This window comes from Phodopus roborovskii, unplaced genomic scaffold (genome assembly GCF_943737965.1).
Source record: "Phodopus roborovskii unplaced genomic scaffold, PHOROB, whole genome shotgun sequence".
Classification (NCBI taxonomy): domain Eukaryota; kingdom Metazoa; phylum Chordata; class Mammalia; order Rodentia; family Cricetidae; genus Phodopus; species Phodopus roborovskii.
The window spans coordinates 20,551,683-20,573,774 of NW_026126517.1; the positions used below are offsets into that span (position 1 = coordinate 20,551,683).

The 22,092-nt window shown below is 44.9% G+C and overlaps 1 protein-coding gene across 2 annotated transcripts in view; it reads right to left on the reverse strand.

Annotated features, from left to right (window-relative positions):
- The window catches only part of Pou2f3 (POU class 2 homeobox 3), an 80,804-nt gene that overhangs the window by 31,199 nt on the left and 27,513 nt on the right, over nucleotides 1-22,092 (reverse strand). Inside the window, exon 1 of one of the 2 annotated variants that reach the window (XM_051197201.1) lies at nucleotides 8,236-8,372. Coding sequence is in view for 1 of the 2 variants with exons in the window: in XM_051197202.1 (XP_051053159.1) it covers nucleotides 18,889-18,923 (35 nt within the window). In the remaining variant the exon portion in view is untranslated. Of the gene's footprint in view, nucleotides 1-8,235; nucleotides 8,373-18,888; nucleotides 18,924-22,092 lie in introns of those variants that run through there. The other variant, XM_051197202.1, reaches the window with a different exon arrangement.

A 22,092-nucleotide genomic window follows, 5' to 3' on the forward strand; every position in this document is an offset into this window, starting at 1 on the left:
AGGCTGGGTTGTGATTGGAATCTACATCATCTGATTTAGAAATCAGTCTCCTTGCAGACACCTAGGCTTTCCCAGGCAAATCTTCCTAAGTAAGAAGACTTTTTTCAAAGTTATTGAAATCCATCCCTTGAAGCTCCAAAGCATCATTCAGTATGGGGAATCTCTTTATTGGTTTTTTGAATAGAAATCTTGCTAAAAGAAATTACCTACGATTCCACAGTCCCTTGAAGAGCACCTGAAAGCTAATTTAGCCAATGACTCAGAGCCATAATTCCAACTCATTTGGAAAGCAATCATCCCCTTGGGGATTTTGAGGGCTTTGGGCTGTATTGGCCAATACACTGTGTAGCCAGACACTTCTTTTTTTCCAGCAGGTTGGATCTCTGCTTTTCTGGGACGTATGCCACTTTCCTCTTGACTATGTTTTTCTCTGCTACTGTTTGTATGTTTGCTTCTAGCAGCCCCCTATTCCAGCTCACAATTCCAGCTGTTATTTGCTAAGGGCTGTGAAAACTGGCACATTCATTCAAAACCAGACTGGTTACTACAGTTTTGAGATAGGGTTTCGCTAAGCAACCAAGGTTAGTTGGCAACTCAAGATCTCCTTACTTCATACTCACTAGTTCTGAGATTATAGTCAGATGCCACCACACCTAGGCGCTCCCATTGCATATAAGACTGTGTATTAGTTTGAGGATCTGAGGAAGGGCCTGGCTTGAGGTTCCATTCTGTCACATCTTTATCCTCTGTACTGAGTAGCACTATTGCTTCTCTGAATAAGGAAGGCAATGCACACTTTCTTTTGCTACCTCTTGAGTACTGGGTCTCTCTCTGGCCTGTAGCTTGCCAGGTGGGTTAACCCTGGAAATTCTCCTGTCTCTACCTCCCTGCACCCAGCTTTTTCTTTTCTTTTCTTTTCTTTTCTTTTCTTTTCTTTTCTTTTCTTTTCTTTCTTTCTTTCTTTCTTTCTTTCTTTTTTTTTTTTTATGTGTTTTGGGAATCAAATCCAAGTCCTCATGCTTGGTAAGGCAAAGGCTTTACTGACCTAGCTATTACCTCAGTCTACCATTGACATTTTAAGTGAAATTCTCCAAGGCTAGGAGCAACTACCCAACTTGATATCAAAAGACTGAGTGAATGTGAGCCAAGATACTATTCAGGGCAGCCAGTTTGGGTGAGTATCCTCTATCTGAAATGCTTGGGACTAGATTTAGAATTTTTTTCAGATTTTGAACATTTACATACAAATAATGAGATGTTGTTAGGAAGGGGACCCAAATCTACCTTATACACACAGACTGAAGATAATTTGATATGATATTTTTAGTGTATGTACACTGTGTCTGTAACCATACAAGATCAAGTGTGGAACCTTCTACTTATAGGTGTCATTATGACATACAAAATGGTCTTGGATATTGAAATATTCTAAATAGTCAACGTCCTTTCTTCCTTTCTGGCCTTGAACCTATGATGACCCTTCTGCCTCTGTCTCCAGAGTGCTAAGATTACAGGTGTAAGCTACCACACCCACAAGATAACCCAACTTGCATCTTAGTTTTCTTACCTGTGAAAGGCATTTCCCCCAAGGGTTAGGGTTATGTGTCTATAAAATCTATTCCAGTGAGAGCTAAGCTATATATATATATTAGTGGCTTTGCACACTGGCTACATGGGAGACCAACCCATCTTGTTTATAAAGGCTCATCACTTAGTGACTTACCAAATAGGTGTGGAATTGGAATGCCTGTCTAAGTACTTTTGAGTTTTTTGGGGTTTTTTTGTTTGTTTGTTTGTTTGTTTGTTTTGCCGTGACCTAAGGATTCAACCCAAGGCTTCAAGAATGTTAGGAAGTATTCCACCATACTAAATACTGTCAGTAATTCTCCAATACAAGAAACTGCCTCTCAGAAGCTGTAATTTCTCCAAAGCCTAGAAATCACTTTCGGCTGGTATTTGAATCTAGATTTATGAGATTACATGACTAAAATAGTCATGACAAAACATAGTAACTACATGTAGGGGGTCCCAGGAATCAAACAAATACTATAATTATGTGACTCTGGAGGTTAAGACAGAGTTGTCAAGATTGTTTAACAATGGGTCACTAAACTGGGTGTGGTAGCACAAGCTTATAATCCCAGCACTTGGAAAGCATAGGCAGGAGCATTGCTATAAATTGGAGGCCATCCTGGTCTACATACACAGTGAGTTCCAGGCCAGCAAGGCTACACAGTGAGATCTCCTATCTCAAAACTAAAGCCAAAGATCATTGGGTCACTGTCACCAATAAGGTATTCAGTGCCACTCAGTGAAAACGTTTTTAGTTTTATGGATTGAGATGAAGCATGGATGATGCTCTACGAAGAACAGAACCCAATAGCATTTTGCACAAAGACATCGAGATAAAGAAATGTTAAGCCAGGTAGTGGTGGTACACATCTTTAATGGGAGGCAGAGGCAGGAAGATTTCTGTGGGTTTGAGTCCTGGTCTACAGAGCAAGTTCCAGAACAGCTGAAACTACATGGGGAAAACTCTATCTGAGGCAGGGGCAGAGTGGGGGGAGAAATTTTAAAAGCTTGAACATACTTGGGATGGGAAAAGTAACTAGACCCCAAACAGAATCAAATGTTGAAACCCTCTACCTAGATTATGGAAATGAATTGTATGTGTTGAGACAACAGTATAGTTAAACCTGAGAGGCAATAACTTCCTGAAATAGGATGTCACATCAATGATGTGATCTAATTAATACAGCGGACACTGGGAGTGGTGGTGCATACCTTTAATCTTAGCACTGAAGAGGCAGAGGCAAGTGGGTGTCTGTGAGTTTGAGGCCAGACTGGTCTACATAGCAAGTTCCAGATCAGCCAGAGCTAAACAGTGAGACCCTGCCTCAAAAATAAATAGATAGATAACAAATATTAATGAGAGGCTAGGCTAATACAAATGGAGGCCCTGAACCAAGGGATTCAAAGTGATTCAGGAGCTTTCCACCAGGACAGATCCTGTTGCTGTCCTATTTGTGATGCCCATGAATGGAAATCAGAGTGGTAAAGAAATGCTCAGTAAAAAGGCAGTGAGTGAGTTAAGGAATTGATGGATGCCCAATGATCACAGTGTGCTCTGACCTGGCTGGGCCCCCTCTGAGCAAACTGTTTCATACACTGGGGATAACAGACATAAGGAGCAAAGTGGCAAACTAAAGCATGTGTATATGAAAACAACTAGAGGTAGAGGTCAAACAAGTTCAAACCTCAACTCTACATGGTTAAAAAAACTATGCAAACAAACATTATTTTTGAAGCCAACAAGCATCAAGAGGGATAACAGAAATTAAAATTTATATCAAAACAATTAGCATATTACATAGCCATTTTAAAAAGTCAAAACTCAAGTATGTCCTGCTAAAAAATGATCTATTTAGTCATATTTTTAGGTTAAAAAGTTGCAAAAGAACACACACCTTATCATTTATACGCATAAGTATTTTTAAATATCACTAAAAGAACATGTTTTTCTCTCAACTGTATTAAACAAAAAAAATCTTCTAGACGTATTCACGGTGCACTAATCAGAGGAATGACTTCCCGGATTAGGCTCGGGACTAAACAAACAGGGAAACGTCTTTTTTCCTCGATGGGAAAGGGCACAATTGCTATAGGTCGGGTGGTTCTCACTCTGTGGGTCGAGACCCCTTGTGGTCACATATCACCTATTTATGTTACTATTCATAACAGCAGCAAAATTACAGCTATGAAGCAGCAATGAAATAGTTTTATGGTTGGCGTCACCACATGAGGAACTGTATTAAAGGGTCACAGTTTTAGGAAGGTTGAGATGCACTGCACGGGGAAAGCAGCAGGAAACAAGACATAGGGAATGGGCTTGCACAGGAAGGTTGTGGGGACTGACTCTTCTCAAATACTGAAAACCTGTCCTATGAACAGGACCCACACAGGCAAGGAGGGCCTGACACTTTACCCCACATCACTGATGTTGGCTACCTTTTATGCAGTGAGTTGAAAATGCATAGAAGACCTGTGGCAGAGACACAATCAACACAGGACATCTCTCAGGGATGAGCTGTGGGTCTATGTACTGGGCTAGCTCGACTGGAATTTCCCAGGCCCAGGCCTTTAAGGTTCATGACTAGCAATATTTTTTTTTCTTTTGATGAATTTGGGTAGGGTTATTTTGCCAAAAAAAGAATGTTAATTAGCTGGGGAAAAATGGCTCAGTCTGTAAAGTGCTTGCCAGGCAAGCATGGAGACCTGAGTTTAAGCCTCAGAACCTGTGTAAAAAAGCTTGACACCTGCTTGTAATCGCAGTGCTGGGGAGGCAGACACAGGCAGATCTCCAGGGATCAAAGCCAGTCAAGATTTGGTGAGATTCAAGCCAAAGAGAGATACTAAAAAAATGAGACCCAAAGTTGATCCTTCCTTTAACCATGGAACACACAGATATAGTGGGATATTCACTTTGTCTCCTTCTGTGGCACTGACCACGCCCACTGGGGGTGGAGCCAGAGGTGGAAGTGACCTGTGGAAGGAGGTCTGAGGAGCTGGGTTCCCCTCTTTCTGGCAGGACTCGGAGAGGAGAGCATCCAGTAGAACTTGCTGGTGTTCATCTGTCTAGGTTATTAAGTTATTTCTCCCTGAATAAACATCTATTTGGCCTATTTGTTTATCCTGATTTTTATTAAACGGCAATACACAGATGCATGTGCACCCACTCATCCACCCTCACACATGGGATGATGTTAAAGTAGTACCACCCACTTTCACCACTACAGTTCCATTATCTAACATAAATATTTTAGCGCCAGAACAAGCAAAATCTTGACTTAAAAGAATGAAATAGGTCGTCCAGTTTTTAAAAGTTCACTTTGTTTTCTCCTATTTGACTTTCACTGAAGAGAGCATAAACTCCGTCAGGAGATCTTAGACTGGGAATATTCAATAGGACAAGGCACAGGATGAAAGGCAAGAAGAAAGCCCCATGCCAGGACAGGGAAACCTGTAGATCTCTACTGAAGACAGGGGTTTCAGCCTTGTTGACACTTTAGCCCTAAGAATCTGGGTGTACCTTAGTTTATAAAAAGTTAAATCACCACCATGGGTACAGATACCAAGGATGACCCCATCCCCTCCCATCGCATTGTTTCCATTAAAATGGCCAGTACAGCAGGAGGCAACAAACCCAAGTGGCTTCCTAAGGGGTCTGTTTTGATTTGGGTTATCAGCTGAATGACCAAGCAAGCTCACACAGTGTTGACAGAGTCCTATCCACACCCTGGGTCCCTAGAGGCAGGCCCCAGCACTCAGCACCCACTTGGCCAAGAGCTGGGATGCCTCCGCAAACAGCTCCGGGGCCTAGCAGCAAAATGTGGAGTTGAGAAATATTTACCAGCACTGCCTGGAGTGTCTGTTTACATAAACCCAATAAGCTCACCTTCTTGGGAAAAGGAGTGAGTTTTGTGGACCTGAAGGAAGGAAAGACATATAGTAGAGCTAGACTAGAAGAGGGCAGCCATTTGCAGCACCTAGGATGGAGGGGCGTTGTAGATGGGCATGCTCATTCCATTGCCCACCCATGTAGGAATCATGCTATGGTGTGTCTGCATAGACACCACACACACACACACACACACACACACACACAAAAATACACAGAAAGGAAAAGTGAGATTGATATGTAACTCAGTTCAACAAGTCCTATTGATAATGTTTGGTTTTAACTGTCCCTGGCAAAAGCATTGTTTTCTGGAAAGATTCAATCTAGCATTTAAACAAATATATTACATGTATTTACTTTGCACATGTGTGCATCATGTATGCGTGTATGCATGTGTGTGTGTGTGAGTGCTTATATACCATAGTCCAAATGTGGAGGTCAGAGGACAACTTTCTGAAGTTCACTCTTCCTTTCTGCCATGGGTGTCCCAGGGTTGAAGGCTGCATTGTCAATTTTTGGTGGCAAGCAGCTTTTACTCAAGGAGTCATTTCGCCAACCCTATCTTTTTTTAGTTTTAGTTTTTAAAGACAAGTTCTTGTGGGGCTCAGGTTGGTCTCAAAGTTCCCATATAACTGAGAGTGTCCTTAGACTCCCTGCTTTCACTCCCAACTGCTGGGGTTAAAGGCTTAGGCCACATGGCTAGTTATTTCTTTAAATGCAGGCTCTCTTGGTGATGAAAAGTAAGATACCACTTATCAAATTGATTTATGTAAATATCTCATTGCTTAGGTGCAATGAATGAGATGTGCCTGTGTGTTTCAAGATGGCCACATCTGTCTCTTCATTGCTCTAGTAACAGGCTAGGTTGTGCACACAGGCATAAGTATCTTAGGGGAACAGAAGCAGATCGGGAGGCCTGAGCAGAGCTGTCAGCTGGACTCCAGAGCCTGCCCAAGGGCTAGCCGGAGAAGAATGGGCTAATTGGAGGCAGGCTGCTGTAAAGAGGTGCAGTTGAAACCAATATTGCTTCAGCGCTTGAAACTCTTTAACAATACACTCATAAAGAAGAGCATGTATTTTGTCCAGACCGTTTATACTGGAGTTCATTTCATTATGTTTAATGTTATTATTCCCTTCCATTTTACAGAGGAGAAATGGAGACTTGATGCTCATCAGTGACCTGGTTGCACAGCTCCTCAGAATAGAGCTGACTGGGATGCTGCCACACTGTCCTCTGCAGGGCTGGACTAGAGCTTACTGTGGCAGTCCACGTAACCAAGTCTACGGAACAGACAGAAGATGCCAGGGCAGGAAAGGGGTCTACAAAGAGAAGCAAAACAGGATCTGACTAGGATGGATCCTCAGGAACAGGAGTCAGAGAAGTTTGGGGAGGGCTGTGCCATAGGCTAAAAGAGGTCAACAATTCACCCCCTAGAGGGCTGTGGGGGTGATGAGGATGAGGGCAAGAGCAATTGGTAGAACCTGGAATGAGAGATAAGGAGGTCACAGTGCCTGTGACCATAGGCACTAAACAAAGGGGATTGGATTAAGTCCCACTATGCCACTTGATTGCTTTAGAATTCTATGCCTCAATTTCCTTATCTGTCAATGAGAATAGCAGTGTTTAATTCTCTCTCTCTCTCCCTCTCTCTGAGTTTTTATTTGTTTGAGACAGGGTGTGTATCCCAGGCTGTTTTCCAACTTTCTATACAGATGAGGTCAGACTTGAACTTCTGAGACCTGGGATTACCAACATGCATCCACCAAATTGTGATTACTGAGCTACAACTCCATTTTTTTTTTAAAAGGCACTGTCTCTTGCTATGTAACTCTGGCCTTGAACTCAGAGGTCAGCCTGCTCGTCTCCTCAGTACTGGCATCAAAGGTGTTTGCCAAAGCACCTGGCCACTTATTTTTGTTTAAGGCAAGATCTTACTCCATTCCATGGCTTAGGTTGGCCGCTCAGGAATCTTCTTGCCTCAGCTTCCAATGCTGGGTTTACAAGTTGACATGCCTAGCTTTTACACAGTCTTTCCAGGGGGCAAACTTATCCCTTTAAAGCAGTCCTCTGTAAATCATCAAGAAGGGAACACACAATGAGGTGGCCTGGTCTTAGCATAAACAGAGCAGACACACTGCAGCCCAGCAGATAGTCCGTGGATATCACAAGCATTCCAGGGGAAGGTAGGAGTAGGAATATTTTCAGTTGAAGCTATAATTCCTAGCGAAATATTCTCTAATAGATACTAGGGCAATCTCTCCAGGAAGCCCTCTGCCTCAGGGCAGAGAGAAAGCCAGGCCCTGCCCCTGGCCTGTGGGCACAACATGCTAACAGGCTCTCCTCCCAGTACCCTTCTCACGCACAACCCAGGGAGGTGGTAACTCCCAGAGCCAGGGGAACCCTCTTTGGGTGGGAACGCTTCTGCACCCCACCCTTCACCTGGCAACCCTCCACGAGCAGAAGATATGATCTCTGCTCTCCCCACTGGCAAGCCCCAGGCAGGAGAGGTCTGCAGGAGTCAGTAGGAGTGAGAAGTCTCTGGCAGTGTGGAAAAGTACAGGCCATCCAGTGAGGGGCTTTGGGTAAGATTCAGTCAGGACATCACTGGTGGGAGGCTCCTTTCTCTTGCTCTCCCCTGCTACTCTTTCTGAAACCAGCCTGGCATGGTGAGAAGTCAGACAGGCCTGCCTGGCAGCTGAGGCCCTCCACAGGGAAGTTACAGAACCTCTCTGAGCTGTATTTTCCCCAGCTCTATAATGGGAATAAAGATGCTTACCTCACTGGCTGTTGTAAAGATTAAGCAATCTCAAATAAGGTAGAACCTATGGAAAGTGCCGGGTACACGTCCTTCTAGGCTGGAACCCAGGCTCTCTTAGCAAGTCACTTGACCTCTTCTGGACTCACGTTCCCCACCTTAAAATGGAAATCAGTATGAAAAGAATCTGCCTCTCTGGGTTGTTATAGGTTGTTTGCTTGTTTTTTGTGGTGATGGGGCCTAGAGCTTTGTGCATTCGAGGTGAGCACTCCACCACTGAGCCATAACCCCAGCCCAGTGTAAGGTTTAAATGAACTACTGCTTGTACAGTGTACAACCATTGACTTGTATAAACTAAAGGCTTAATAAATGGCATTGACTTCTGTTATTGTTTGGAACCAAATCCAGCTCCTCTTTAAGATCCCTGCTCCAAAAGACACTGTACAGGAAGATAGATGGCTGGTGCCCCCAACATCTAAATATATAAAAGGCCACTCACTGACATCTCCCAAGAGAGCCCATATTTTTGATGCCTAGAGAATAAGGGCAGATCTTTGTGAGTTCCAGGTCAGCCTGGTCTACAGAGTGAGTTCCATGACAGCAAAGGCTACATACAAAGAGAAACCCTATCTCAAAAAAAAAAAAAAAAAAAAAAAAAAAAAAAAAAAAAAAAAAGGGGGGGGGAGAAAGAGAGAGAAAGAACAAGGGAAATGGCCTTTTCTTTCCTGCCTTCAGCCTTAATGCTATCCAACAACCTGGGTCAAAAGAACGTTCCAGAATGGATCCACAAGTTAATGGCAGTGTTGGTATCTGAACACCTAGAACTAACCTCCTTACTGCATAAAGGCTCTGGTGGCTCCTTTGACTCCAGAGAAAATGGAGAACTCAGATGAGGCCTCCTTTTCCTGCCTGCCACTCACGACCCTACCCTCCTCTCTAAAGAAAAGGCTTGGCTTACTTGGTACTGAGGCTGTTGCCCAGGCTATAAATAAGAAACAGCTGTTACCCAGCCTTAGGCCAAAGCATCAAGTATGGCTGGCAATGGGGGACAAACCTCCACCCTGTAAAGGCACACGAATTTATTGTTGCTCTCCAGTTCAAGCTTGGGGAAGCTTAGACCAGACGATGACAGGGCCTTGTGTGTGGGAGGGTGGGGTGTGGAGGAGTGATGGCCTTTCTAGAAGCATCTGTAGCCTGCCCTACCTGGTCTAAGTCCAACCAAAAAGCCATTCACAGAAGGAGAAGAGATACTAGTTGTTTCATCAGAAAGCATTAAGGGCAGGCTGCTATATGCCAGACACTTTGTTGAGTACTGTATACATCTGCATCCATTCTTATGACTTCATGGGAAGTCGACACAGTTACTGCTCTCAAGTTTGGATGAGAAAAACAAGTTATAAAGAGGAGTCAGATACCAGGGCAACCTGGCTATACATTTCTATCAAACCTCCCTGTGCAAGATGAGCAGAGCACCAGGTGACAGAACCGTGGACTGGGAAACTCACCAGCCCAGCTTTCAAGTTGGATATTGTGGGTAGTGGGGCATGGGAAAATCCCTTAACCCCTCACTGCCTCAGTTTGCTCATCTATAGACTGGGGATGATGCCAGCTACCTAGCAGGGTTGCTACACATATTAAAAGAAACGATGTTTGTAAAACACTCCTTACGAGGTGTCTGGAACACAGTCAAATGCCAATGAATGATATATTATTGTACACACGATGGCTGTGGTGGGGAAATCACTCCAGTCACTTAATCTTGTCGATTATCTTCTGCCTGAAAACTCTGCTCCACCCCTCCCTCATCACCTACTTAAGCCTGCTTATTTTCTGCGGAGGTGGCCCTCCTGGCTTACATACTCTCCATTCAATGACTCTTTTTTCTTGACAGAGGATTTGAGATGGGATCTCATGTAGCCTAGGCTAACCATCAATTTGCTATCTTGATGTGGATGACCTTGAACTTCTGATCTTCCTGCCTCTGCCCTCCAAGTTCTGGGAGCTGAGGTCCAGTATCATCTCCAAGCTGGAATGGGAAAGCACCAATAAAACATGTGCTTTTAGAGAGATGAAGATTTGTGCCCTTTAGCCACCCATGCTTAGTACTTTGGCCTGAGGCTGGGTATCAGCTGCTCCCTGTTTTTGGCCTTGGCAGCAGCTTTAGTACTAAATGCACTAAGCTCTGCAGACAGCAGGGTAATGAGTGTCAGGAAGGAGCAGAAGAACCCAGCATGGTGGTACACACCTTTAATCCCAGCACTAGAGAGGCAGATGCAGACAGAATTCTCGAAGCCAGCTTGGTGTATAGTGAGCTCCAGTACAGCCAGGGCTATACAGAGAAAAACACTGTCTCAAGAGAAATAGAGAGGAGAGAGAGACGCAGAGGCTCTGTTTTATTTCTGGGGAACCTGTTTCCATGGCCAGGGGAAGTCCCATGTCTCCCTTCCTGTATCTCTACATAGAAGGACAACAGCCAGAGGTCTATCTGGCTCTGCCTTTTTAGCACAGCAGAAGTGGCATCCCCCTGGCAAGCAGGAGACCAGCTCGTTTGCTGAAGTGTGTGTGTGTGTGTGGGGGGGGGTTTGCTGGCTGTCTTAATGATGGGTGGCTCCACTCAGACAGCGTCTGAATTCTAGCTGTGTAATGCCATAGGACACAGAACCAGGCAAGAACCATTTGCTCGTGTTACAAACAGCTTTTGCACTATCTTCAAATGCTCCACTGAACATTTGTGTTTGCTGTCTTTAATCACAAAATTTATAGCCCAATTCCATTTTGCATGCAAAGACAAACTATGTTTTGCCCTTCCTCTCCCATTCCTTTCTTCCTTCCCCTCTGTCTTTGGCAGAGTCTTGTGAAGGCAAGGCTGGCTTCAAACTCTCATACCTGAGAATGATCCTAACTTGTGATCCTCCTGGCTACACCTCCTAAGTGCTGGAATTTTAGATGGACATCACCATGCCCAGCTCTTCTACACACTTTGTGTGCATGCATGGGAACACATCAGATGTATTCCTCAGTCACTCTCTACCTTATCTTTTGATACAGGGTCTCTCACTGAACCCCTCATGACTAGTGGACCAGAAAGCTCTGCCCTGTGTGTTACATTACACATGAGAAAACCATGCCCAGATTTTTTACATGAGTTCTGGGGATCCAAACCCAGGCCCAGGTGATCATACAGTAATCAATAAACTGACTGGAGCTACCTTCCTGGTCCTTTTGCTTCCCTTGGTATGCTGCTTTCCGTGTTTCCTCCTTTCATTCCCTCCCTCCCTCCTTCCTTCCTTCCTTTCTTCCTTCCTTCCTTCCTTTTCTTCTTTTGTTTTCTTTCTTTTCTTTTCCTCTCTGTGTGTGTCTGTCTGTGTGTGTGTGTGTGTCTGTGTGTGTGTGTGTGTCTGTGTGTGTTTGAGACAGGGTATAGTCCTGGATGTCCTGGAACTTGCTTTGTAGACCAACTCAAAAGTTTCACCCACCCCTGACCCCCCCCCCCCCCCCCGTGATGGGATTAATAAAGGCATGCACCACCACTGCCTAGCTTATTTTTTCTTTTTGTTTGTGCTATACATCCAACAGGGCTCCATAGAAGCCAAACAGATCCTTTGCCACTAAACTACACTCTCAGGCCCAATTTCCTTTTTAATTAAAAAAGAATTTTTTTGGAGACACAATCATAGTCTGTAGTCTAAGCTGGTTTTGAACTCGCTATCCAAGCTTGCTTCAAACCAGAGGTGATTCCCCTATTAAGCCCCCGAGAGCTTGGATTACATGTGTGCACATGATGCCCAGTTTCATGTTGATGATGACATTTTTGTTTTATTTTGCTTGAGTTTTATCAGATCTTAAGAGTTTTTGAAAACCATGGCTTTTGAACTGCTGATGGATGGTTCCAAGCCCGGCCTTCATGTATCCCTATCATGCTCTGAGAGGTGTGAGCATATGGCCATCTCATCACTCTTTTGAGAAGCATGCCCAAGGATTTTCTTGTTGAAAGCAAATTGTTTTAACTGTATATTTCTTAGCTCTCTCCTTTTTATTACAATTAGAGAATTTTATTAATGTTTGTTTTTCTAGGAAGGGTTTCTCTGTGCAGCTTAGCTGTCCTGGAACTTACTCTGTAGACCAGGTTGGCCTTAACACAGAGATCCACCTGCCTCTGCCTCCCAAGTGCTGGAACTAAAGGCATGTGCCACCACCCTCAGGAAAATTTTATTAATTTTTTTAATACAGAGTCTCACTATGCTGCCCTGGTTGGTCTGGAACTTACTATGTAAACCAGGCTGACCTTGAACTCACAGAGCTCTATCTGCCTGTACCTCCCAGGCAGAGGTGAGCTATCATGCCTGGAAATTTTAAAATTTTTAACAATTTCATTTTAAGATTTTAGGGGGACTTTTCAGAAACCTGCAATGCTGGGTCTAATGAGGAAGAAATTTAAAAGATTTGTGAGTAGGTATTCAGCTTGGCTCCAGTTTCTAGTTTTTCCTCTACCAGACTCTTTGTGTGTATAATTCTGTAATTCTGGGGTCCTAGGGAGTTTGTCATGACCATTCATCAAAACCCTATTTCCAATATAATGCTGCCAGGCTCATCTATTTGTCTTCCAATTGCTTTGCTGGCTTGGGGGGGGGGGGTCAGGGAAGAGGGGAGGGTATTACGTAATGGTAACCTGTAATCCAACTCTGCTTCATAGAGGTTATCAAACTGTGGTTTAGTGGCCTCTTCTCCCTTTTATTCCTGGTGCTGGGAATTGAACTTGGAGCCTTGTGCATACTAGGTAAGCACTCTGCCACTACTAGGCTACAGTCCTAACCCTCTTTTGACTTTATTTTTTTTGAGACAGGATTTTACTAAGATGTCTGGGCTAGTGTTGAACTCTCTCTGTAGCCCAGGGAGGCTTTACATGTGCCATCCTTCTATCTTAGCCTCTTGAGCAGCTGTATTATGGGCCCAGCTACTTCTTTCCTTTGTCCAGAACCCATCATGGATAATCCGCTTCCACCCAGAAAGACAGTTCTGGTATACTGCAGCATCCTTGGAGCAACCAGAGAACTTGCCATTCTTCATTCTCGGCCTCCTGCGCCTTTCACAGGAGGTTGCCTTCCAGCATGTTTGACCTCTCCCTATGAGTTGTGTCTGCTCCTGGGACTATTAAACTTAGGAATTCACCCCATGGATGTTCCCATACACAGGTTCCCCTAATATAAGACACAGTCCATTTCCCGACATTGGACTGGGAGTACCTGTGGGCAGGGACCATGCTTTACCCCTTCCCCAGTTCATGGCACCCACCAAGCACAAGTTTTTAGAACTAAGCCAAACCCAGGCAGTTTTCCTTCCTTTTCTCTTTAAGCTCAACTGCTGCTGGGTGTCCTGTGCAAGGAGCTTATTCTGCTACCCACAGGCCCTTCCATGACAGCTGTGCAGCCTAGTGTTGCCACTCTATGTCTCCCTCATGGGCCTCTCCAGAGAAGATTGTCCAGCACTCTGAGTCCCCAGAGAGCTTTCCTTAAGTTGAATCTTGCTGATTTTAGAGAAGGTGCCCTGTGGAACCAATTAATTAAATATTACAAGTCAGTGTGTGTGTATCTTAGCAGTCAGAGACAAACTCAGTGCTATGCAGGAGCACAGCAGGGCAACTGTTCTACACAAGAAGACAATGAAGTCAACAGAAGGACATAGGTGAGCTACATATAGTGTCAATGGACACCCAAATACTGCCAAGCTGAGACTGACAGGAAACTCTAGGTCACTGATACCCAGACAGCTTGGAGAACAGGATAAACTTTCCCACTTGCTTCAGACTCTCCAGTGGCTCACAGAATTAGGGGGCTGAGTGTGGTAGCATACCCTTGTGATCCTGGAACTTCAGATATAAAGTCAGAAGGATTCAAGGCCAACCTTGCCTACATAGTGAGTACAAGGCTAGCCTAGGCTACATGAGACCTTGTCTCAAACAAAACAGAATAGAAAGGCTTCAAAACATTTAGGGCGGTCTCCATCCTTCTCAGAATAGCCCTACTCATCATCTAAGCCCTCCACTGGGTTCCCCTGTGTGCCACCACCATGCTCCCTTTCTACGTTGCATGTCCCCACCTCTTGCCTCCTCAGCCCCCAAAGCCCTCTCTCTACACTCTTATTTTTAAGTCAATGCTCTCACACTTCCACAATCCCCTTCCTCAAAAGGGGATTCTGTAGTACAAATCTTAACACTTCCTTAATTCCCATTCAACTCTCAACCATGGTTGTTTGGTATTTGCTCTCACTAAGGACTACATGGGCCAACATCAGTGCCTGTCATCCTGTTCAGTCTACTATCCCATTTTTAGACTTGGGGCTCATCAGTATATCCGCATGCTGTTACCATCATCACAAAATCTCCCCTGCCTCAGTGTGGTTCTCCTCTACTCCCTTTCGTCATCCCTTCGTAGAGTCACCTACAGGCACCCAGTCTTTAGCCCATCTCTGAGGGTTCCTTCTCAATTCCTTGAGTAAAGCCCTTCTCTCCATCCCATCTCTTCATGGAGTCGGAGTCAGGGTAGCCTCAGTCCTGACCCATGTCCAGCTTGGGCTCCAGATCCAAACTTTTCACCACCTATGGAGTACCTGTATTTCCCTATCCCCTCATCCCTCCTCCACCTGCTACTGGATGAAATGGCCCTGGGTCTGTCCTCTTGTCCTCAGATAACAGTCCCACCTACGATCAGGAGCCTTAAGGTCACATCTTACTCACCCCTCTGTTTCCCAGTCCATATCCAACCTGTTGCCCTAACACCCCTGATCATATCTCAAAGTGGGTTCACTCAGACCTGGAACTCTTCACATCCAGTGACGCACTAGTCACAGAAAATGCTACAGTCTATGTGTTCAGGTTCTTGTGTATGGTGCACACACTCATGTCACCTTTGATCTCCACAACTGTCCCATGTAAAAGATATTATCCTCCCCATCTTCCAAATGAGGAGACTGAGCCACACAGAGATAGAAAAACATGCCCAAGGCCATATAATCATACAACACAGAGGCAGGATCTGAACCCAGATGAAATGAGATGATGATATACTCAGCATCTTTGCTCTGATTCCTGGCTGTAAATCTACCCATCTCTGTGCATTACAACACCATCCCATTTAACATTTAATCTTTCCAGCATCAGATCTCAATCTGTCCTCCTCCTCTTCCTCACCCATGTTCCTCATCAGTGCTTTGTCCTTGGCTGTTATTCGTTAACTTCCTGTAGAAGCTCTGAGCTTAAGGGCTAGCACACAAAGGTCTTCCTAATTTGGCCCAACCCATAGCTCTGGCTTCATGTTCTGCCAACTCATCCCCTGCGCCTCTCCAGTTCTCCCAAACTGAGTCCTTTCTTTGAGTGAAGTCTTCATACTCACTGTCCTCTATGCCTGGGACACTGTGTACACTTTCTGTCAGTTAGAGTCCCACTATTCCTTAGCCACCCACTTCCAGGACCCTCATTTCTGAGAGATTCTCAGGCAGTATTGCAGAGTTCAACACCCATCATTCCTTACAGAATTCTCTTCTCAGACCAAATTTTCTCTCAAAAAGTGGGAGCCCAAGTCCAGCTCAGTAGTTTCTTAGCACGTAGACTATAGGATTCTTGGAGATCATCATATCCAAACCTATTCATTTTGTTCATGAGCAGACTGAGTCCCAGAAGGGAGAAGCATGTGGAAGGCCAGCAACTAACAAAGGACAGGCAACATTGGAGGCCACGGCTTGCCTCCATCCGGGCATCTGACCACCGCCCCCACAGCATGCTGCCTCTCAACCCCATTCTACCTGCCCTGGGACAAAGAACCTTTATTCATGGGTCCTTTGCCTGCACACAACTACACAACTACCTCCTAAAGATCACTGGCTCAGCAGGGCCATACTTCACACACAGTGGGTGAGTCAACACCCCTAGCTCATGCAACTCCAGAACTGCCATTCATCCAGCTCCAGCCTGCAACTCCTAGTTGCACCAGGCTTTACACAGGGGCTGCACCAAGGGCAGCATACTCTTCCACTCTGGGGAGTATGACAACATCTTGTTTGTGTCTGAGCATAACCATGCTTTCCTCCTGTCCTCTCCCCACTCCCTCTGCCTCCCATTTAGTCATAATGATGTCATCTTCAGTCTCTGCTCCCAGGCCTCTCCCCAAGGATGGTGTATATAGATGGAGAGATGCAGAGGAGGATTCAGCAGAGGAACCAAGGGAAAATAAGTTCTAGAATCAGAGGCGTGGATTTAAATCCTGGCCCAGCCAGTTGACCAACTGCACGACCTTAGTCAAATTGCATAATCTCTCAGGTCCTTGCTGAAAAAGGTGTGGCTGCCTTAGAGGCAGTTTCCTCACCTGTAGAGTCAGGATAGCAATACATAATTATCTCCTGGATAGAAATAATGTGAGATAAAGAGCCTGCAGCATTGGTGGTCAGTGGCTGTGGGCTGCCTTCGCTTGTGAAGTACTGAGGTAGTGGACATCACTGCCAAGCAGGGGCTGAGGTGGAATGAAGCTCTGAATGTGTAGATATTGAGATCTGATGGCCTTCAAGGGACAGACAGGGCAGAGAAAAGGAACCTTGAGAGGCTGTGAACATGCTTATGGGCAAAGCCCCAGGGAAGTGTGCAATGTCTAGGCTGCATGCTTCTGCCTCCAACCTTCTCCCCAGAAGAAAACTCTGTCCCATCTGTTCCTGTCAGTGTAAGGACCCAGAGGCAAGACCACACTGAAAGATGTGCAAAGGGCCAAGACCTCTATGCAGACTCCTACACTGTCCAGCACAAGGACTTAGAAAGCTGCATTACACATGTGACCAAATACTCTGCCTGGCAGTTGGCATGGCCACCTTTTGGTCATCTCCTTGACTACTTATCAAAGCCTGGTGGTATTGAGAAGCAGACTCAGGCTGAGTGAGGGCCATGAGGTCTCAACCTACTCAATACTCCTTCAGAGTTACAAAATTCTTGGACATCCATTGAATTTTCCTGGTTAAATTCCCCATCCCTACCCTGCCACCTTTTTTTTTTTTTTTTTTTTTTTTTTTTTTAGGGTTGGGGATTTAGTTGAGACAGGGTCTAACTCTGTACCTCCTGCCTCCCACTACTGACTGTACCAGATGGGGACTCCCATGTCTGACTGGCTGGAATGTTCTCTCAGATAAGAATCTGTCTCCCATCCTACATTAAGCAAGAAGCTAATTCTATAATCTTCCTCTCTAGGTATTCCAGAATTTATTATATTGCATAGTCTGGGAATCCTTCCTCATAGCTAACCTAGATCTCTCTTTAATGGGGTCTAAGACCCCTAGTCTCCACGGCAGAGGGAGGAACAGTTGGCTTTCATTTGTAGGCAAATTTCTCAACCTTCCTGATGAACAAACTTGCCTGCCTGATAGGTTTTGGTTTAAGACTCTAAATTATTCTCTTTTTAACCATGAAAGATGTTTTTAGAATGAACAGCCTTTAAAGGAAATATTAGCAGTAACTTTGGATTCCCTCTTCAAATAAGAGAATACAGGAACATAAGCAATTTGTGTAATGCATATTTGACCCAGCTCCTTCCCACATTTCCACCCAAGCCTGGACAGGGGTTATCAAGAGTATAAGGAAGGAGTCTGATGATCATCTGAGACCCTACACACACACACACACACACACACACACACACACACACACACACACACACAGGCTTATACATGCTTACACTTAAAAGTTAACAAGCTAGAGGCCAACAGAAAGAGGAGCAAACACCCAGGCTTCCTGGCTTGTGTTTACCCTCATCATCACCCACAGCTCCCCATTATTATCATCAGCCCAGACTTCTGCTCACACCTTACCTTACTTCCCCCTCCAGGCTTCTCATCAGCTTGTCATTTCAACTTTATCTCTAGCCATTCCTATTGATTTCTCTGCTATCTTCAAACTCCATGTTATTCTGTGCAAAGCCCTCCCAAGCTAAGTTTAACTATCCACTTTGGGTGCCTTCCAAAGCCCTAAGCTAGTGCCCCCATTCCCCAAGCATGGTTGCATAGTCTTGTTTTGAGGCAGCTGAACTTCCTAGGTAGCAAAGGATGACCTTCAATTTCTGATCTTCCTTTGTCCTTCAAAATGTGAGGATTTCAGGCATGCACCACCATGTCTAGTTTCCTTGATACTATGGATGGAACCAAAGGCTTCCTGCACGCTAGGCAAGCAGTGTATACATACATACATTCATACATACACACACACACACACACACACACACACACACACACACACACACACACACACACAGCTGCTTCCCCAGCCCCAGAATGCTCTTGTCTGAATGCTTCTTTCCTTGCCATGGCCTCTATCATCTCCTTTTCAGTCCAGAGTTTCTTACAGAAGAACAGCCACTTTGTCCCTTGGATCTCTATAACTTCTTCTCCACCATCAGATAGTCCACATCATATCCACTGAGGGACCTGAAGCTCTGCAGGTAGTTACCCAACTACACACATCATGCAGTTCCCCAAAGCTGCCTCACTAATCAGAGCTCTCTAGAAGGCAGACCTGAACTCTGAATCATGGTGGTGACAAGGAGGATGGACTCCGAAAGCTAGATTACCAAGAACACCAACAAATGTTACATTTGTCTGACACCCCCAGAATTTACAAGATGAATGTCTTCTGACCCAAGCTCTTACCTGTCTGTTGAAATCTAAGCCATTTCGATCATTTCCTGGAAAGAGATAACAGATACATATGAATTAGTCCCCAGTGCACTCAGAAGAGAGTGACACAAGGAAAAAAGGATGTTGGGAGAGGAGCCAGCTTGCCTCCTGCCATCTTCCTGTTCATCCTGTTTTCTGGAAACTTAAAGGGGAAGTCTCCTCCAGAAGAATGAGCAGGCAGAAAAGTCACTTTGGAGGGCGGGCTGACTTGCCCAAGGTCATACAGCACGACAGTTCCCCTAGGGATAGGTGCTTTATCAAACCAACCAGAGTGTCCAATCTGTCACACAAAGTCTATGCGCATCCCCAGGTGTTCTGTCCTTCACTGATAAGCAAGAGGGGGCTGATCAGCAGCACTAAAGGGATTGTCCGACAGCAATGAGACAAGCAGCCCTGCCCTCTGGGTGTTACGATGCCTAAATCGTGTCAGGTAGATAGGTGTCTGTCTTATCCCTCCAACCTCCTCCTGGCTTTGTCCACTTGTATTTCCTGTTTTGTTCATCTCATTTCCTTCCCTTTCATGATCAATTGTGGCTGGGTGTGATGGCCCAGGCCTTTAATCCCAGCATTTAGGTCAGTGTACATAGTGAGTTCCAGGATAGCCAGAGCTATGTATACAAAAACTGTCTCAAAAAACAAACAAACAAACAACAACAAAACAAAAAAACAACAAAACATCCCCAAGATGGTCAAGTGTAGTTCAGGCCCATCTCTTTCCTGAGGATGACCCTGAACTTCTTAGCCTCCTACTCCCACTCCCAAATGCGGATTACAGGTGTGGGCCCCCACACCCAGCCTTTCTCTTTCTTGACAAATATTCCACTGAAAAAGTAAAAAAAAAAAAAAAACAAAAAACATGCTTAATGGAAAAACTGCTTGGTGCAAAAGCCTAAAATGACGGAAGATTGCTCTATAGAGACATAACCACAGTTAATATTTGGGGTATTGTTTCCCAAACTTTTTTTAGATTTATTTATTTTATGTGCATTTGTGTTTGGCCTGCAGGTATGTCTGTGTGAGAGTGTCAGTGGAACTAGAGTTACAGACAGTTGTGAACTGCCAGGTGGTGCTGGGAATTGAACCTGGTCCTCTGGAAGAACAGCCAGTGGTCTTAACTGCTGAGCATTCTCTCCAGCCCCATCCCTCCCCTCTTTTTTTGAGGCACAATGGTCTCACATAGCCTTGACTAACCTCAAACTTGTTATGTAGCTGAGGATGATACCGAACTCTTGATCCTGGGATTCTAATGCACCACCACCCAGGTTTACACTATGCTATGAATGGAACCCAGGGCTTTGAACATGCTAATCAATTACCCTATCAACCAGGCCCATTTTATAGGCTTTCCTTCTAGCTTTTCTTTGTGGATGTTTATCTCTCCAGATTCTTAACTTTTTCCCAGGGAGTATTGTAAATGTGCTTTCGTAAGGCTATTAGAACTATGACTACTTACTTCTCCTATGCTTGCAAACTTCATTTTAATTGCTGCATAATATTCCATTATATAGACATACCATTATTTGCTTAAATATATACTTATTGCTAGATGAACTGCTTCCACTCTTTGTAGTTATTCTTTTTGTGTGTGTGACAGTTTCTAGCACTGGCTGTCCTGGAACTCCCTCTGTAGACCAGGTTGACCTCAAACTCACAGAGATCCACCTGCCTCTGCCTCCTGAAAGCTGGGATTAAAGGTGTGCACCACCTGACTGTAGTTATATTCTTATATTTAGCTATCTCTCAGTAGGAGAAGCTGCAACCTTCGAGCCCCATGGACTATTTACTCCATACGTGTGGGGGAAATTAGTATTTATCAAACACTACATTGTGTATTCAGCCAACCAGATGGTTCAGTAGGTGAAAGTACCTGCTTGCAAGCCTGATAATAATCTGAGTTCAACCCTGGATGGACATGATGGAAGGAGAAAACCAACTCCTGCAAGCTTTCCTCTGAGGGACTGGAGAGATGTTGCAGCTGTTAAAAACACTTTCTACTTGCTCTTCCAGAGGACCCAAGTTCCATTCCCAGCATCCACATTGGGCAGCCCACAGCCTGCCTATCATTCCAACTCCAGGGATCAGACACACATTTCTGGCCAATGCCAGCAACACACACACACACACACACACACTCACACACACTCACACATACATACATATACAATCTTTTAAAATGCTGTCCTCTGACCTCTACAAAGTGCCCATGGCACAAGCACACCCCCATGAATGAATAAATAAATGTTAAAGCCTTTTAAAGCACTGTTCATTTACACCCTGGCACTGAACTTAGAATAGAATTTCAGTATACTGATTAAATTAATTAATACGTTAATAGGTCACAGCTTAGCATGGCATCTAACCTCTCTTGCTCTCTTTTCTGCAGGCCTTTTGTGCTTTGACTTCTGTGGCTTTCTCCCTCCCTCCCTCCCTCCCTCCCTCCCTCCCTCCCTCTCTCCCTCCCAGGCACCCTAAGTTCTGCTCAGAACCTTCAAACGGGTCCACATGTTACCACGCACCCCCCCCCCCACACACACACAGTATAACCCAGCACAATCTCAGTCCCTCTCCCCTAGGGAATTCAGAACCCTCTGGACACAAGACACACACAAACCAGAGGCTTGAGAAATTCCTAAGACATGGCTGGATGGGACCCAAGTGACTTCCCCAGCACCTTAACATATGCTCCCCTGGGACTCGGAGGCAGCACCTTCCTGCACATTTGTCATCTCTGTGGGTTCCTGGGCTAGCAGGACAGAATGGAGAGTGAAAGGGCCTCGGACTCACAGAGATGGGGGAGGGGGGAGGGAGAGGTAGCAGAAGACCATGTTGACAGCAGCTAGGACCATAAATGAGTACACAAGGGGAGTAAAGTGAGAACGGTCACACGCTAACCACTGTGCTTGTGTGAGTAAACCAAAATGGAAAGATAGTTTTATTTAAAAAAAATCCTTGCCAGGCAGTAGTGGCACATTGGCACAAGCATTTAATCCCAGCACTCAGGAGGCAGAGGCAGGTGGACTCTGAGTTCGAGGCCAGCCTGGTTTCCAGAGCAAGTTCCAGGCCAGCCAGAGTGGTTATACAGAGAAATACTGTCTGGAAAAAACAAAAAACAGAAAAACAAACAAACAAAAACAACAAATATTTTAGTCACATTTTAAAGTTCACTCAAAGAGTTTT